The sequence below is a fragment of the Euwallacea similis genome, chromosome 32, assembly GCF_039881205.1.
Source record: "Euwallacea similis isolate ESF13 chromosome 32, ESF131.1, whole genome shotgun sequence".
In the NCBI taxonomy this organism is placed as follows: domain Eukaryota; kingdom Metazoa; phylum Arthropoda; class Insecta; order Coleoptera; family Curculionidae; genus Euwallacea; species Euwallacea similis.
The window spans coordinates 1,914,213-1,932,776 of record NC_089640.1 but is presented as its reverse complement, the minus strand read 5'-3'; the positions used below and the strand labels follow the sequence as shown (position 1 = coordinate 1,932,776).

The 18,564-nt window shown below is 37.5% G+C and overlaps 4 protein-coding genes across 6 annotated transcripts in view; 2 read left to right on the top strand and 2 right to left on the bottom strand.

The window, feature by feature from the left end:
• Positions 1 to 18,564, bottom strand: part of LOC136418030 (solute carrier family 25 member 32-like) — a 102,121-nt gene that overhangs the window by 57,468 nt on the left and 26,089 nt on the right. The window lies entirely within an intron of this gene.
• Positions 168 to 1,764, bottom strand: bou (boudin). The gene is made up of 4 exons (XM_066403933.1): positions 1,588 to 1,764; positions 1,162 to 1,317; positions 872 to 1,015; positions 168 to 616 (listed from the first exon to the last, which is right to left on the bottom strand). The coding sequence occupies exons 1-4, from the start codon at positions 1,640 to 1,642 to the stop codon at positions 411 to 413; spliced, it is 561 nt and encodes a 186-aa protein (XP_066260030.1). The 5' UTR covers positions 1,643 to 1,764; the 3' UTR covers positions 168 to 410.
• On the top strand, positions 2,189 to 18,184 carry Nrx-IV (neurexin-4). 3 transcript variants are annotated; one of them, XM_066403922.1, is made up of 19 exons: positions 2,189 to 2,298; positions 2,483 to 2,590; positions 11,051 to 11,250; positions 11,632 to 11,773; positions 11,956 to 12,326; positions 12,390 to 12,566; positions 12,761 to 12,922; positions 12,978 to 13,239; positions 13,293 to 13,419; positions 13,643 to 13,817; positions 13,987 to 14,183; positions 14,241 to 14,488; positions 14,540 to 14,759; positions 14,886 to 15,055; positions 15,175 to 15,512; positions 15,668 to 15,960; positions 16,014 to 16,264; positions 16,323 to 16,460; positions 16,670 to 18,184. In XM_066403922.1, the coding sequence occupies exons 1-19, from the start codon at positions 2,241 to 2,243 to the stop codon at positions 16,858 to 16,860; spliced, it is 3,828 nt and encodes a 1,275-aa protein (XP_066260019.1). In that variant the 5' UTR covers positions 2,189 to 2,240; the 3' UTR covers positions 16,861 to 18,184. The 3 variants fall into 3 exon arrangements, with proteins under 3 accessions (XP_066260019.1, XP_066260020.1, XP_066260021.1); XM_066403923.1 differs by lacking the exon at positions 11,051 to 11,250 and adding an exon at positions 10,658 to 10,854; XM_066403924.1 differs by lacking the exons at positions 2,189 to 2,298; positions 2,483 to 2,590 and adding an exon at positions 10,738 to 10,854.
• Positions 2,481 to 10,418, top strand: LOC136418031 (L-aminoadipate-semialdehyde dehydrogenase-phosphopantetheinyl transferase). Its single transcript, XM_066403932.1, has 2 exons — positions 2,481 to 2,590; positions 9,158 to 10,418. The coding sequence occupies exon 2, from the start codon at positions 9,195 to 9,197 to the stop codon at positions 10,005 to 10,007; it is 813 nt and encodes a 270-aa protein (XP_066260029.1). The 5' UTR covers positions 2,481 to 2,590; positions 9,158 to 9,194; the 3' UTR covers positions 10,008 to 10,418.

Genomic DNA, 18,564 nt, shown 5'->3' with positions numbered 1-18,564 from the left:
ATTTTCGGTGGAATTGGGAGTAACAGTATGTTCAAAATCTTGCAGAAAATTTCCAAATTTTAATATGTTTTACTTAACAGGAAAAAAGTTATGGTGCATGGTCAACAAAAAGAAAACTTGTTAATATAATAAAAAATATTGTATTGTAAGCTTATGCTCAGTCTATACACAATTTTCACACAATTTTCTATCGTACTAATTAAAAAGTAATGGACGGAGTCATTTGAGGTTCAGCTCTCTACGAGCGGCAGATTGTTTTTGGACATTGTTATTGAGGGCTAAAACCCCCAACTTCCTATACTAATGGACGGGTTACACTATAGTAGCCTTTTAAAAACACATTACAATAGACACCAACAAACACTTATAACAAAATAAAAATACAATAATTAATTATTAGATAACTAGAACTAACTGAGTCTAATTGCTATTATTGCAATGTCCATAAGAATAATGAGAGTTAAACTAGGGATTTTTCTTACAGAGGGATTGCATCCATCACCGTTGCAGGTATAGACACATGATCGATACTGTAAAGTATCTCCTGGTTGTTTAACATAGTTGCAATAGTTGCCCAAATCCAGTGAGGAACAGTATCGTTTGGTGCCAATTCCTCCTATTTGAAAAGAAAATTAAGTACTAGATTTCTTTTATGTGATGTGCCAAATAACTGTGATTTTCTCTAAGTATTTTGAGAGATAAAGTGAAAACTGATAAAAATATGCAACATGCAGAAATAACTTCAAAGTGGATGTCAACTAAGGATGTTCAATACAAATCGGTGGTCCAAAAAATCAACAATTGAAACTAAATAAAAAATATACAAGTGCATAAAGCTACTAATGATTTGAACATATTCCGGCACATATACCATCAAGGCTAGTAGATTTAATGCAATACTGGGCCTCAAAGACATGATCACAACTGTGAGCCTCTATCCCCCCCATATGGACCATGGCATCTGCACATTCCATATTTTCAGATGAAGCACATTGATAGCAATTTATGGAACTACCTGTATTGAAAAACTTATTGAAACCTCTTTGGGTGTTAGTTTGGGTTAGCTGTAAAGGCCGTAGGGCTCACATATTAACTGATATTAATTATTATGATGAAGGTTAGTAAGAATTAGTAGTCAGCTTCTTTCCATCAGTTTAGTACCTTCAAAACGGCCTGTGTGCTTTATACAATACTTAGCTCCGTAGACTGGGTCACAGGATTCAGGTACAATATCAATATCTGATGTCAACCACTCATTACATTGGAAAGGTACAGAGGGGTTGTTGCCACTGCATTGGTAACAGTTAATGGTGAGTGCTATATTTTAGAGAATTGCTCATGTTAAGTGAACTCTTGGAATTTTGTTTACTTCAGATTTACAATGTATCAGAGCTGAATCTACTAATACAACTGACCTGAGCAAGTTTCCAGGAAAGATATTGTAATATGTTGTTTTAAGTCTTCAAAGGATTTATTCAACATTTTTAAGGTTCTCAATTCTCAATTTTTCGTAAATAAGGTTATGAGAATTAATTAAAAACGATTAAGAAGCAATTATTTAATTATTGATGGTGGGTAGGTACTTACAGGGTAGGAAAAATACAGAAACAATCACAACTAGAGTTATCGCTTTGTAGTCCATTTCGCTCCTTATTTCACGCCTTGCTTATCTTGAGAGTTTAGTTCATATATGCGATTTAAATAGGACAAGGCTGCACTTAAGTAAACTAATTATGATTTTTAATTTAAAAAAGTAAATAAAGGGTGATAATTAAACAAAAGTCTCAAATAGGCGTAGAAGTAAACAATTTGAAATAAATGTCAACGTCAACGGAACATTTGACCGTTGATATGCGTAACACTAGAAGGATCAGTACTAGGAAATATGGCAACGTTGAACGTCGAGGGAAATCGACCATTTTGATAATTTTGTCAATTGACTACGAAATTCGTTATTTATTACTTCTCTGTTATTTTCTTTATGTTTTTTTCCAATACCTTCTGTAACGGTCATATTTTTAACAGATGTAAAAACCCAGAAACAATGAATAAATGAAAATTATCGCAATTTATCTTTTATCTAAATTGTGTAGTTTGTATAACAAATTATATAATACACTTAACGTTTGTCAAAGAGGACAGTGTTTAAACGGTTTTTAGCGTCTGTCAATGTTAATGTCAGTCACGGTTTCAATTTGAGACATTTATGTTTCTAGCTTCCGTAAGATTATGTCCTCGCGATGTTTTTATTAGAAATATGTTTATTTTTATTAATTGGTACTAAATTAAGGGCTCAAGGTAAGAAAAAATAATCCCTCTTAATTAAAAATACAAATCACTGGCGCCGATCACCAAGTAGCACTCTTACAGCATGAATGTTCTGTTACGGGAATACGCCTTCAAATTCATACTCTCCCAAGACAGTTTCTTTAAATTTCTCTTAATTACCCTGTTAAGCTATGACTCACGAAAACCTTTTCAGGTGCTTACTATACTGAATATGATTGCAATGTGCCTTTACTTGAAAAGGCCAAACTGGACGCTACATCTTCTATGAGTGACCGGGGCCCCAGCAATGCTGTTTTGTATGGTAAGTGAATACATAATAGACACTATTATATATCCTCTTCACTTATTCACTATAGTGGTTACGTTTTGCATTTATTTCATACATTAAATGATCAATTACATGGGATCTAAGGATTTAAAGAAATTAGTATTAAATATTATAATTATTTGTATGTTAAGTATATTATGTGAAGTTTTATGAGACAAATAGATGATTCTATGCATCATATACATCTTGCAGCCTTACAAACAATTTAACTTTTCTGATAACATTAAAATATCTCTGATCACTTGATGAATGTGCTACAGTCATTATTCAGTGATTGTCAACTTCACTAAAAACACTTGTGTTACCAGTTTAATTGCACAAAAGTTTTTTAAATACAAATGGAACTTATATCCCTTATGATTTAGAAGATTCCTATACATTCCTGTTTATAGCACCCTGTAGACCTGTAGTAATGGGGCACGAACTATTTATATTTTATATAAATATCAGGTTGTTCGGAAAGTAATTTCGTTTTTTTATGTGAAAATGAATGACAGTTTTCGTATAATAAACAAATGCTTTATTAAATTATATATTGGCCGTTCTGGTCCAACACCTTTTGCCATCTTTCTGGTAGTAGCATAATTCCACGCTCATAAAATTTTTTGTCTTTGCTGGCAAAAAACTGATCGAGGTGGTTTTTGACCTCATCATTTGAGATGAAAGTTTTACCGTCTAAAAAATTTTGGAGTGACCGGAACAAATAATAATCCGATGGTGCCAGGTCTGGAGAATATGGTGGGTGTGGCATTGTGTCCCATTCAAGCTGTAAAAGCTTTTGGCGAGTGACCAAACTTGTGTGAGGTCTCGCGTTGTCTTGGTGAAACACTACACCTTTTCTGTTGATTAGTTCGGATCTTTTCTGTTGAAGTGCATCCTTCAGTTTGTCCAGCTGCTGGCAGTAGACTTCCGAATTAATCGTTGTGTTATCCGGTAAAAGCTCAAAAAAAACGATTCCTTTAAAATCCCACCAAACAGACAGCATCACCTTTTTTTGGTGAATATCGGCTTTGGAAATGGTTTGAGTCGATTCATCTTTTTTGCTCCATGACCTCTTGCGTTTGACGTTGTTGTATACAACCCATTTTTCGTCCCCAGTAATGATGCTCTTCAAAAACGGATCATTTTTGTCACGTTTGAGAAGCGAATCGCAGACGTCAATGCGGCGACACAGATTTCTCTCTGTGAGAACATGGGGAACCCATATATCGAGCTTCGAGGATAATCCCAGGCCTTTCAAGTGGTCATAAACTGTTGAATTCGATAAATTTAACTTCAATCCGATCTCACGTGTTGTTATTCGACGGTTCGCATCAACTAATGCCTTTATGGCGTCTTTATCAGCTTCAACCGGCCTTCCCGAACGTGGTGCATCTTCGACATCAAAATTGCCAGATCGAAATTTAGAGAACCAGTTCTGACACTGGCGTACTGTCAACACACCTTCTCCATACACATCGGTCAATTTCTTTCTGGCTTGAACAGCATTTTTACCCTTTCTGTAGTAAAACAGTAGGATATGTCGAAAATGCTGCTTATCGCTCTCCATATTTAAAAGGGCACCAACCAAAAACTACTGCGTAGAATTAATTGAAATGTTTCACACACAAGCCTTGTTATATGAGCTCTCAAAGCATATAAAAATTATATGGCTTAAGTGTGAGGTTAAGTGCAAAAAAATACCATTAAATCCTCTGTCGGGAAAAAACGAAATTACTTTCCGAACAACCTAATATTTTAATATTTAATAATAGTATAGAATTATAATTTTAAAAATCTGCTTTTGGAAAACATTGTGTATTGTCTGTAGTGAATATGATACACCATTGTTCTTCAGATTAATTAATATTCAACATTAATTCAAAATGAGTTAATTTCATTTGGTAATATTATGGTTTTAAGAGTAAATGTTGCGAGTTTAACAGATACTTATATGCTTGTGTACACATATTCAGTGGTAAAACACTGATTACTTGTTCTATGTGAGCTATACAGGGTGTTTAAAACCCTTGAATTAAAAAAAAATTTTATACTAAATGAATATGCACTAAAAATTTTTTTAACTCAAAAACGGGGCGTCGTACGATAAAATGTCATGAGAGCTTTTTTCTTCACAACTGAACAAGAAATTTAAAAATATTTTTCATTTTTAGAAAAATCAACAGTTTCCTATTTTTTTATTTAAAAATAGCCTGTGATGTGGCAATACGTGCGCCACTGGTAAGACTAAAAAATCGTTTTGTATTGCAAAGTATGCATCTCCCACAGCTATTGACACGCCTAAAATTTCATTATAGTATCTCAAATGGTTTTAGAAAAATCCAATTTTTATTGTTTTTTTAATGAAAGATCAACACCCTGTATATTGGTAATGAAGCGTTTGCGGACCTATATTTATAGGAATTTTTTTAAATAAAATACCCTGGGCAATCACCCTCTTAAATGTTGCCGCATCTTTTTTAAACACCCTATACAGGGTATTTCACCATTGGGATCTCGGAAACTAGAGGAGATACGAAAAAGTTTAAATAGGGGCAAAGTTGCGCAATCTAGTGCTTGATCGAATACCGTTTTCAAAATTTTAATTTTCCGAGTACTTCCGAAGATATCCGAGAAAAACTAAAAATTGGAGAATCCATTTTTATTTTTTTTTAGCGTTATTTGACAAGAAAGGTTAAATCCGTAAGCACATTTTCATTGTCACTTTTTCTCAGCTACACAATGACATATTCAAATTTGCGATCCGACGTTTCGTCTTTCGGCTACCATCATCAACTTTATTTTTTCTTATGAGCGCCATATTGGATTTTTCGACAAAAAAATAGTGCGTTTCATTCTGAATTCATTGATATAGAACTTCTTATAATTTACTTTTTTAAAAGCCGAAATATTTAAATAAAAAGAAATATTACATAGTTGGCCTTGACTCCATCGAAAGACTTTCTTTTGTTCGCGTTATATGACAGAACTTCTCAAACGAATTTAGAGCGTGTGCAGATTTCCAATGAAAATGAGTTTCCGAAATGAAGAAAAACAAGATATGTTAAGACTTTATTACAAATTTTATAGGAACACTACGAAAACAGCTCAAATGTATTTTGAGTTATATCCGGAAAGACAACAGCCGCATAGAACATTATTTAAAACTTTGGACGAACATTTAGCTGAGTTTGGTGCTTTTGAAAAACCTAAGATGAAGTATGGAAGCAGAATGAAAGAAGATACTAGAAATAACCTACTGGCAGAGACAAAACTAAATTATTATTAAATGTTACAACAAGTGCTCAAATTGACGACTTTTTTGTGGGGCACTTTGAAAAATAGAATATATGAGAATCGAGATTATAACACAATAGAAGAACTTAGAGAAAACATCATTACACAATGTAGAGTAATCAGAAGGAGAAATATTATTAGGGCTGTCACTAATTTAAATAGACGTGTTCGTTTATGTATGCAGGAGGAAGGTCGTCAATTTGAGCACTTGTTGTATCATTTAATAATAATTTAGTTTTGTCTCTGCCAGTAGGTTATTTCTAGTATCTTCTTTCATTCTGCTTCCATACTTCATCTTAGGTTTTTCAAAAGCACCAAACTCAGCTAAATGTTCGTCCAAAGTTTTAAATAATTTTCTATGCGGCTGTTGTCTTTCCGGATATAACTCAAAATACATTTGAGCTGTTTTCGTAGTGTTCCTATAAAATTTGTAATAAAGTCTTAACATATCTCGTTTTTCTTCATTTCGGAAACTCATTTTCATTGGAAATCTGCACACGCTCTAAATTCGTTTGAGAAGTTCTGTCATATAACGCGAACAAAAGAAAGTCTTTCGATGGAGTCAAGGCCAACTATGTAATATTTCTTTTTATTTAAATATTTCGGCTTTTAAAAAAGTAAATTATAAGAAGTTCTATATCAATGAATTCAGAATGAAACGCACTATTTTTTTGTCGAAAAATCCAATATGGCGCCCATAAGAAAAAATAAAGTTGATGATGGTAGCCGAAAGACGAAACGTCGGATCGCAAATTTGAATATGTCATTGTGTAGCTGAGAAAAAGTGACAATGAAAATGTGCTTACGGATTTAACCTTTCTTGTCAAATAACGCTAAAAAAAAATAAAAATGGATTCTCCAATTTTTAGTTTTTCTCGGATATCTTCGGAAGTACTCGGAAAATTAAAATTTTGAAAACGGTATTCGATCAAGCACTAGATTGCGCAACTTTGCCCCCATTTAAACTTTTTCGTATCTCCTCTAGTTTCCGAGATCCCAATGGTGAGGGTCGAATTTGAAATACCCTGTATATTATTAATGCTGAAATTATAATGTCAGTTTTTCCCAGTTTAATATCTACAGTTTGAGCTCATAAACAGTGGCAGAAAGGCACTTTTTAAATGCAATAATTTTTTGACAATTTTGCAGTGCTAACATTCATTAGTCTACCAGGTATACCGGTATGAAATGAGCGTCAGGATATAAATGTTTCGATGTAGGGCATTTGTTGTAAACAAACTTTTTTTTTGTTTGCTTGATTGGTATACAAACTGACAAACATATTTAGTACAAATCAAGTCCTTGAACAAATAACACCATATTATTTCATTGTGCCAAAAATGTCGAATTTTGTACCACAAAATGATGATTTGCGGAAAGCATTAATTTTTTGCTTTCATTTGAAGAAAAGTGCTGCAGAGTCGCATCGAATGCTTGTCGAGGCATATGGTGATTATGCTTTATCAGAAGCAACATGCAAAAGATGGTTTCAACGATTCAGAAATAACAATTTTGATATGCAAAATGTAGAACGTGGCAGACCACCAAAAAAATTTGAAGACGCCGAACTGCAATCAATATTGGATGAAGATGACACTTTAAGTCAAAAGCAAATGGCAGAAATGTTAAATGTTGCACAACAAACAATTTCTGATCGTTTAAAAGCTATGGGAAAGATCCAAAAATGTGGAAAATGGGTGCCGTATGAATTGAATGAAAGACAGATGGAGAACCGAAAAAACACCAGTGAAATTTTGTTTCAAAGGAACGAAAGAAAATCAGTTTTGCATCGAATTGTTACTGGAGATGAAAAATTGATTTATTTTCAAAATCCTAAACGGAAAAAATCATGGGTTGATCCGGGACAATCATCAACATCGACTGCAAAACCTGATTGATTCAGCAAGAAGGCAATGCTGTGTGTTTGGTGGGATCAGAAAGGTGTGGTGCACCACGAGCTTTTAAAACTTGGCGAAACCGTTAATACTGTTCGTTACCGACAACAATTGATTAATTTAAACAATGCGTTGATCGAAAAACGATCAGAATGGGTCAGAAGACACGGGAAGGTAATTTTGCTCCATGACAACGCACCTCCACACAAAGCAACACCGGTTCAGGATACCATCAAAACACTTGGCCGGGAGTTGCTACCCCTTCCGCCGTATTCACCAGACATGGCTCCTTCGGACTACCATTTGTTTTCATCGATGGGACACGCATTGGCTGAGCAGCACTTTGATTCCTACGAAGAAGTAGAAAATTGGATGTCTAATTGGTTTGATGCCAAAGAGGCACATTTCTATTGGCGTGGTATCTATAAATTGCCAGAAAGGTGATCAAAATGTGTAGAAAACAATGGTCAATATTTTGAATAAATTTTATTTTTATTTCCTTGTTAAAATTGGTGTTTTATTTTCACAAAATAGCGCTCATTTCATACCGGTAGACCTAGTATATCACACACACCTACTGTCACTTTTAGGCAGTGCTGGGGCAGGTACTGTTAGGCAAAGACCATCCATATACAAAACTACGGATGGACGATTTCGTGTCTAATGGATCATTCCATTTTCCTGAAGATTTATTGTTATGTAATACACAATCAACATGTCTACACATAATGGGATTTGATTTTTGCAAATAACAAACTGTTGAGCATTAAAGAGATTATTCTTCTCTAGATATGTGGATTTGTGTGGATTAAGAGTAGTCTTGAAAATCTTACCAAACATAAGAACAATTAAAATTTGACAATAATTGTGTGTGCAATTTCCTCAGGATCTTTGTTCTTAAAAGCTGGAAAATATGTGTGCTGAACTTTACTCCTAGTAACCCTTTGAATTTTAATTCTGTCATGGTCTTAAAGCAGCTGTCAGTCTTGTCACTAATAGTTGTAAATAATTATATTATGTATGCTGTCACTGTCAACGACTTTCACACCACACAGCAGTCAAGTCATATGCCATGTCAGAGACAAATCGAACTGAATAATCCTCATTTTTAAGAAACCCATTATAATTACCATTTTGTATGAAATAAATGTAATTTTTATACCATAATAGAGATATTAGTAGACACTACAGATTTCTATTTCTAAATGCAAGTAGAATTTGTTTATTAAAGGATGTTCCATACCCTAAAAATACCACTGAAAAAAATACATATTAATTACCCAAAAATCATTTCATCTTTCTCCTCAATAGACACTCCCAACATCACAAGAAAGAAAACACTCACCTGAAGTCATGTTTTCTTTACCAGGTTCTCTGAATCAACCTCTGTAACCTCTTTCTCAATAATGTCTCAATCGAGCGTGCGCTGGTGCTTTAACCTGTCCAAATGGTCTCCAACTTATCCAGAGCTGCTGCTCGCCACTTCGTGCATTCAGCCCGAAGAAAAACTGAGACTTGGCAGGTTTGTGTTCGCCAAAGACTTTAAGTCCTCGTTGATTGGCAGACTGATGATGCGGAAATTCGCGTCGGAAAGTTGCGGAAAAAAATATGAAAACTTAACTTTTATTCGAGACGAAAGAGGGCGGCCTCTTCTCAGCCCTACTGAGTCGGTTACTTTCAATGTGTCCCACCAGGGGGACTATACAGTGCTCGCTGGGGAGGTGGACAGTGATGTGTTGTTGGGAATCGATGTGATGAAGTTAGAGTATACTGGGGGAAAACCCCTATCTGAGTTCTTTAGAATCATGGACCGGAACTTTTCCACCATCGAATGGGGACAGATCTACAGTTCCTCAGACCAACTCAAGACCTTTTGCCGGCTGTGGTCCTTGAAGGAGAGCTACACTAAAGCTATAGGGCTGGGGATAACTGTGAAACTAAACGAAATTAGTTTCCAACTTACGTCGCCATTATCAATGAATAAGTCTGTGTGTAATACCAAATTGTTTGTTAATGGACGGGAAATGGTAGAGTGGCGTTTTAGTGAAATTCTATTAGATGAGTTCCACTGTGTGGCTGTAGCTACCAATAAGGAGGTGGCAGACGTTCGATTCAGAGAACTTAACTTTGGAGGGTTGATGCAAAACGCCAGGCCTCTGCTGCCTCCAGATGAGGGTTATTGTTTGGAGTATTTTAAAAAGCCTGAAAGACCTGTGTAGCTTTTCTTATTTGAGTTTCTTCTTGATTATTGCAGTAAAAAAAAATGTTTGAAGTGTGTGAAATCTTGAAAGCTTAGAGATTATTATACAGGGTTGCAGAGAGGTCTGCCTTAATACCTCAAAAACTATTATAATCTAAAGATTGAAGAAAACCTTATCTAGGGGATTGAGAAATTGGATAAGAACTTATCTTTTCCTATCCAAACAACCCGAATCTAATCACCCCATAAAGGACAGTAATGTGTATAAAGTATTTTAAATTTGAACTATCCATCTTTGTCCACTTCTCGCTGAGATCATTGTTGAGTATGTTGTATAGGGAATTTGCATAAGGTTGCTCAAATATGAGTTATTTTTAAAATAATTTGACGGTTTGGAATATATCTTTTAATAAACACAAATGTAGAAATAGGTCGTTGTTTCAATGTTTCTAGTATTGATCCGTGTGTACCCGTTCCAGAGTGACACTGCATGCTCAGTGTCCTTAGTTTTAATCAGATTTGCATGTTTATGTGTCCTTAGCAGAATTTATTTTTCTCTATTGAAATTTTACGTTGCTACGCTTGAAAAATCATCGATTCAACAACAGCAATGAAAGGGTACATAAGTTCAAAGTTCAAGACGTAACATTTGCTCCTTTCCATCAAAAGGTAGCAGCGCGTGGAGCGCCAAAGACAATGATTTTGCGCAGTATCTCATTATCGACCTGGGTCAAGTAATGAACGTGACTCGAATCTGGATTCGGGGCAGGCCGTTCAGCAACGAGTACGTCATGGAGTACCAAATCAGTTACGGTACCAACGGTCAGGATTACGCCTTTTACCGGGACTCCGAGGGTGACATTCGGGTAGGTAAAACCTCTTCACAGCTGCCACTGTGTGCTTCGAAGGAGTGCGGAAAGATGAAGCGAATAATCCTGTTAGTTGCGTCGCTTAAACGCTTGTATATAATCCAGCTTTTAGTGTGGTAGATTGTCACTAATTCTGTACTTTTTCTTCTTTTAACTACTAACTTTTCACCTCCTTCTAACCCCTTTGAAACAGGTGGTTCGGCGTGGACCCCGAAGGAGAGCACATACTTTGAGAAGTTGGTGGTCGACTTGGGCGGGCGGTTCGAGGTGCGTTCGATCGCGACCCAAGGGCGAAAGATGACCGATGAGTATGTCACCGAGTACATCGTCGAGTACTCGGACAACGGCAATGATGGGTGGAGGGCGATCCACGATGGCCAGGGACAGATAGAGGTGGTTATTAGGGGTTTGGTTGTAGGAAGAATTGGTGTGATGTAGGGTAATTGCTTAGAATTGACGCAATAACAGTTTAATCGTGAGCTTTTTATTGGCAGTTCACAATAATTTTCTCTTACGCACGCTGTTTAACTCGGCTAACATATTTTCTTTAAATTTAAACCCCCATTTTTATCGAAGCAGGTGTAGGGTGTCCGAAATAAAATACCTCACCATCTTCTCTGGATGTTAGATTTTTAGAAAATTGTTAAAAATACATTTAAAAAATCATATAAAGATAGGCATCGTCAGCACAGCTGTCTGTATATCGCTGTCAATAAAATAAGCTCGACAATGCTAATTTTTATATATAAATTTAAGATATTTTTAATGTGTTAGATGTTCCGCGGTAACGTGGACGGTGACACCGTGCATAAGAACGAGTTTGAGGTGCCCATAATCGCTCAATGGATCCGTATCAATCCCACGAGATGGCGCGACCGTATTTCCATGAGGGTAGAACTGTTCGGCTGCGAATACAGTAGGCATTTGTCACCACTTACTGTCAATTGCACATCGTCAACATAAGCTTAATGGCATTATCAGCCCCGCTTAAGACAAATAATGCATACAATAAACGTTGTCAAGTTAAGCTTAAACACTAAGCTTGTATGTTGGTGCAGCTGGCAGTTAGAAGGACCGATCATATTGTTGAACTTATAGATGCGCGTGATATGTACTTCAACGGTACCTCCCTCCTCAAAATTGACCTGCTCAGAGATCCCATTGCCGCCTTGCGGGAAACGATCAAATTCAGGTTCAAAACGGCCACCGCCAGTGGAGTTTTATTGTACAGCAGAGGCACGCAGGGTGATTATATCGCTTTGCAGTTGCGCGAAAATCGCATGCTACTTAATATCGACTTGGGGTCAAAAACTGTCACCAGTTTGAGCGTGGGCAGTTTATTGGACGACAACATCTGGCATGACGTAGTTATTTCCCGCAACAGGAGAGACATCCTCTTCTCTGTGGACAGGGTGGTTGTGCAGGAACGCATCAAAGGCGATTTCAATCGACTGAATTTAAATAGAGACGTACGTAAACAGAGAGGCACGATTTTTTAATTCCCAGCCCGCAAGTTTAAAGTGATTTTTCAGTTCTTTATCGGAGGAGTTCCCAACATCCAGGAGGGTTTAGTGGTGGTCCAGAACTACACTGGATGCATCGAAAATCTATACTTGAACTCTAGCAATGTGATCGAAGATGTTAAAGATGCCTTCGAATATGGAGAGTCGTATAAATATGAAAAATCTAATGTTCTCTATGCGTGTCCGGTATGTAGTGTTTTCTAGTGTGATAAGTTTTTTCTTTCTCAAAATAACATTCAAATGTCACTTAGATTCTTAAACAACGATGTAATTTATCCCAACAATCAATTTGCTGCAATTTTTTGCCCCTGATTAGCTCAATTTCATTGTATGTGTGATCACATTGTGCAACTTACTTTCATAATCATCCTTTATTATAGGAGCCTTCGATAGTGCCGGTAACATTTACCAGTTCTAAGGCCCACGCTAAACTCAAGGGATATGAAGGGATGACTTCAATGGACGCCTCTTTCCACTTTAGAACTTACGAGAGCAACGGTCTTATGATGTATCACGCATTCTCATCTTCAGGACACGTGGCTGTATGCATAAAAATTTGGTTTTCGAATATCTTTGTCAAATTAAGAACATATTTAGGTGTACATAGACCAAGGCAAGTTGAAGGTTGAATTGATCACTCCAAATAACCCGAGAGTGGTTTTCGACAACTACGAGGAGACCTTCAACGACGGGAGGTGGCACGTAGTGGTACTCACAATCCGGACTAATGATGTAACCTTTAGCGTGGACTATAGACCCATGAAGACCACTAGGCTGTTGAAAATTGTCACTGGCGGAGTGTATTACTTCGCTGGTGGTGTCAGTTTCACTTTGAGTTATGCTAACACCGTTTTCCCAGGCATGCGCTTTAAATTTTAATAATCCAAGCGATACAAATGGTCGTTTTCACAGGTTTTGTTGGCTGCATGAAGAATATACGAATTGACGGTACTAGCGAACTACCCACTGATTGGAAGAAGGATCAACAGTATTTCTACGGCGAGCACATTATTTTTGACGCCTGCCGAATGACCGACAGGTACGTCTTAAAGATGATAGGGTAATTTAGAAAATCATTAGAGAAGAAAGTGTGGAAAACTTGCATTACAGATAATAGCTACAGCAGGAAATATTGATGTACGCACATGCAAATAACAACTTTCAATAGCGTATGCGCATTTCGCCATTTCCCATGTCTATTATTTGGCTGCATATGTTTTGAACTTGATTAACTTTTCTTCAACTGTAATCTACTCGATTAGGTGTTATCCCAACCCTTGCCAACACGGCGGCGTTTGTAAGCAGAACGCCCTTGAATTCTTTTGTGATTGCAAAAACACCGGATACGGAGGTGCTGTCTGTCACACTAGCATCAACTCCTTGTCGTGCCAGGCGTATAAGAACGTACAGGCGGTCGGTCAAAAGGCCGAAATCAAAGTGAGTATAATAATCTCAAAGGCTTTAAAACAGCGACATCATTTTTGTCAAAAAGACGTCACGTAAAAATAGAAGTCGATTAAACATAACAAAAAAATACATGGTAGATAATAAATGACCATTAACTGCAAACACGTCAATATTAAATTTCTATGTCCCATTTTGTCAGATTGATGTAGACGGTAGCGGTCCTCTTGCTCCGTTCCCCGTCACGTGTCAATACGGAGCTGACGGCACCGTTTCCACGATAGTTCACCATGGCAATGAAGCCACCACTCCCGTGGACGGTTTTCAGGATCCCGGCAGTTTCGTGCAAGACATCCAGTATGAAGCGAATGAAGATCAAATCATTGCCCTTCTTAACCGGTCAGTGTTTCACGTACTGTAAAAATAAGTAAATGGCAATGAGAGTTTTGATTTTAGTTCAACTACTTGCACGCAACACATTCAGTACGCCTGCAAGCAGGCACGATTGTTCAACTCACCCTCAGAGGAGCAGCGATTCCAGCCATTCTCCTGGTGGGTATCTCGCAAGAATCAGAAGATGGATTATTGGGGAGGGGGCCTGCCTGGATCCAGAAAGTGCGAGTGTGGTGTGATGGGAACCTGTAATGATCCCACCAAGTGGTGCAATTGCGACGGGGACGCCAATTATTGGCTCGTCGATGCCGGTGCGTTTTGTTTGTTTTTTTTTTGGTTCTGCTAATTTATTGATTATTTAGGTGAATTAAGCGAGAAAGACGATCTTCCGGTGAAGCAGCTTCGATTCGGAGACACGGGAAGTGCTTTAGATGAGAGAGAGGCGAGGTATACCTTGGGGCCATTAGTTTGTCGCGGAGACGACTTATTTGACAACGTAGTCACTTTCCGAATAGCGGACGCAACCATCGACATTCCACAATTCGATATGGGCCACAACGGAGATATTTACTTCGAATTCAGGTTCGCCAAGGATTGTTTTGAAGAAATTTTTTCAAAATCAAAGATACAAAAATACAGATATTATTGACTGGTTGAATTCAGCAGGGTTAACGGCTGAGATTTCTTACTATCTTTTAACGTTTGCAGGACAGCTATTGAGAACGCGGTACTTTTCCACGCGAAAGGTCCGATTGACTACATTAAACTGACCATCGTCAACGGGAATCAGTTGCAATTCCAGTATCAGGCCGGTTCGGGACCAATTGCAGTTATCGCTGAAGTGTCTTACAAACTGTCAGATGACCAATGGCATACAGGTAACGGACCATAAGCTTAAAATTGCAGGTTTTAGATTTTCTCAGTGTGTCAAGTTATTCGTGTTATTACTTTAAGCTGTAATATCAATTTCTAACTCTGTTTTTTTTCTGCGTTTCAGTTTCTGTGGAACGAAACAGGAAAGAGGCGATGATCGTGGTAGACGGTAGTCAAAAAGCGCAAGTGCGAGAACCACCGGGCCCTGTAAGAGCGATCCACTTGACCTCGGCCTTAGTCATCGGCGCCTCCACTGATTATAGGGACGGATTCACCGGCTGCATGCGTGCATTGCTTATTAATGGTAAACACGTAAATCTGAGGGAATTTGCGCACAAAGGGCTCTATGGGATCTCCGAGGGCTGCGTGGGCAAATGCGACAGCAATCCTTGTTTAAACAATGGAACTTGCCATGAAAGATACGATGGATATATGTGCGATTGCAGGTGGACAGCATTTAAGGTGATTGATTTCCTCCTATTAAAGCCACAGTGCAATTTTCCTTGAATTTTTTGCAAGAATTGCATTTTATGGTGTTTTAATAATGCTTAATTGTTTGATATAGAAATAATTGTTTCTATTTAGCACGAAATTTTTACATTCACTTGACTTTGCAGGGTCCCATATGCGCAGACGAGATCGGAGTTAACATGAAAGCCAACTCTGCAGTAAAATACACTTTCGACGGGTCTTGGAGATCTACAATTTCCGAGCATATTCGAGTGGGATTTACCACCACCAATCCCAAAGGGTTTTTGCTTGGGTTCTTCTCAAACTTAACCAAGGAGTACCTGACCATTATGGTGTCGAATTCTGGGCACTTGAGAGTGGTCTTCGACTTTGGTTTCGAACGGCAAGAGGTGATTTACCCAGACAAGCATTTCGGGCTCGGACAATACCATGATTTACTGTAAGATTTTGTTGTTTTCTTCCTGGTTGTGAGATAATTTTCTTGCGTGGTAGATTGACAAGGAAGGACGGCGGATCCACTCTGATGATTACAGTGGACAACTATGAACCCAAAGAGTTCAAGTTCAACATTAAGGAGTCCGCAGATGCACAGTTTAACAACATCCAATACATGTACATCGGGAAAAATGAGAGCATGTCGGAAGGCTTCATTGGATGCGTGTCTCGAGTGGAATTCGACGATATTTATCCGCTTAAACTGCTGTTCCAGCAGAGCGGGCCCGGAAACGTCAAAGTTCTCGGAGGTACAACAAATGGTCAATAGATCATTGTAACTATATTATAGTAAATTTGCGGTTCCAGATCCGCTTAATGAGGACTTCTGCGGTGTAGAGCCTGTTACTCATCCCCCGGATATTGTGGAAACCAGACCCCCTCCCATTGTGGACGAGGACAAAGTGAGGCGGGCCTACAATCAAACCGATTCGGCCATTCTAGGCAGTGAGTAAAAATTTTAAAAAAAACTGATAATTTCATATTTTTGTCGAACTGTTTTACGATATTGTGAATGATCTTTTTTTTACTTTTCCTGGGAACGAAATTTTATCGTTATGAAAAGGAGCACTGAAAAATAGTTGACTCGATAACTTGAACACAAAAAATGAAGAACTATATTTAAATTGAAAGAAAATTATATTTCTTTTCCACAGGTGTCTTAGCGATTGTTTTCCTGGCTTTCGTGATTCTGTGCATCGTAATCGGGCGCTACATCCATCGTCACAAAGGCGAGTACTTAACACAGGAGGACGCGGGCGCTGACATGGCGCAGGATCCGGACGAGGCCGTGGTGCATGGCACCACCGGCCATCACGTGCAGAAACGAAAGGAGTGGTTCATTTAGTAACCCTCAAATCGGTTGTTTCGGCTAGATTCGGGAATTGAGTCGCGAGGGCGGTAGTATCACAACGTTTCGACGTGAGAAATAGTAATATAATTGTTATAATTGTCACTGTCATTTATGTGAAAATGTCACCTTTTGAAGTGTCTTATGACCTGTCACTTTCGCCCACATGCTTTGTCTTAATTTAGCGACTAATCTGAAAATGGATGGACCTAAAAAGTGGGATATATGTAGTAAAACTGCCTTGTCTTTAATATGATATAGGTTTCGTTAGAGATTGGGGGAATTCTCATAAAAATTAATGCACCTTTTAATTGATAAAGTGCGAAGCGAGCAAAGCCAGTAAATCTGACGTTAAATTTGACACAATATGTTGCCATTTTTGAAGTTATGATTTGCTACTACATAGTTTTTTTGGATTTACGTTTGGCAGCGCCTTTATCGATAATTTTAATTACCAATAAACACAAGCGTATAGACTTTTTTCAGGAATCGAAACGTTGTGAAAATGTCAAATTATTATGTGAGTAATAAAAAGTATTATGTGAGTAATTGATATCCAGCTTATATTTTCCGTCGAAGAACACTGAATTTTATCCAGATTTTCTTAATTTTCCCGAATCAACGAAAAGTTCATTAAACGGGATCTCATATAGTTTCGGTTTTGAAGGCCTAAGTAGTACAAGTTCGTATTTTTTTTCCGTCCATTTTATTTATTGCCGAATCTTCTGATTGTGTAGATTTATGTTTCGCATGACGTCAATTTGTATATAGTTCTAATAATTTTTATCTTATAGATTTTTTTACCACAAATGTACCTACTTATAAAGTGTAATGTGTAGTCATACATATATGTACAGCCTTGTTCAAAACGACAACTACTGCAACCAGAAATTCCTTATTCCAGAGTAGATTCAATCCTCCCAGGACCAGAGTTGGCCCTTTCAAAGAATGGTTGAATCTGTAAAGTAAAACGTTTCCGGAAATTGACGTATGATTGGTTAGACTTCACATGGCTGTACTGTTGATTGAACCATTTTGACGTCATTGGATCATCATGGAACGTTCTACTATACAGATTCAGGACTGCGATTAATCACATGAGTTAATTCTAATTTTGCAAGAATATCACAGAAATATGTGGTGGCTTGTCTTTATTTTCGTTTCTGATAGCCCTGCGTTGCTCGTAAATAGTGCCTTTGGCATTTTTAACGTTGTTTTACTGCAAATGTTTCCTTGCACGGGCGGTTTACTCATGTAGTATGGATATTTCAGTAGGGACTGTTTTTATATAAATAAAATAAAATAGAATTTCATAAATTCATTTGACTTTATTTTGGTTCCCCTCTTGTAGTAGTTTTCTTTACAGGTTGGCGAATGCAGTAATTTAAACTAGTTGAAAATTACAGCTCGTGTCATCGAATGTAGGAAGGGACATGGCTTACCTTATCGTATACGCTGTCCTGTGATTCTGGCCCTGCGAGCGATAATTTCAAAAAATTCACATTCACGACAGTGATGAAATGATGAATGCGTAGTTAATAACCCGACGTGACGTCATTTATATCCTAAGTATGATGAATTGTTAAGCTCATTATGTGCTAGATGGACGTTTAGTTCAGGGGAGATGTATAGATACCGCCATTATATAAGAATCCGACATAAGTTAGGTTAGAATTTTTATTTACATTTATCAAATTTTAC

Coding starts and splice junctions, on each gene's coding strand:
- bou (XM_066403933.1), bottom strand. CDS start 1,642: ATGGACTACAAAGCGATAACTCTAGTTGTGATTGTTTCTGTATTTTTC. Junction 1,318..1,587: donor TTCTGTATTTTTCCTACCCT/GTAAGTACCTAC, acceptor TCTAAAATATAG/CACTCACCATTAACTGTTAC. Junction 1,016..1,161: donor GCACACAGGCCGTTTTGAAG/GTACTAAACTGA, acceptor TTTTCAATACAG/GTAGTTCCATAAATTGCTAT.
- Nrx-IV (XM_066403922.1), top strand. CDS start 2,241: ATGTTTTTATTAGAAATATGTTTATTTTTATTAATTGGTACTAAATTA. Junction 14,184..14,240: donor ATCATTGCCCTTCTTAACCG/GTCAGTGTTTCA, acceptor TTTTGATTTTAG/TTCAACTACTTGCACGCAAC. Junction 16,265..16,322: donor AAACGTCAAAGTTCTCGGAG/GTACAACAAATG, acceptor TTGCGGTTCCAG/ATCCGCTTAATGAGGACTTC.
- LOC136418031 (XM_066403932.1), top strand. CDS start 9,195: ATGTCTCAATCGAGCGTGCGCTGGTGCTTTAACCTGTCCAAATGGTCT.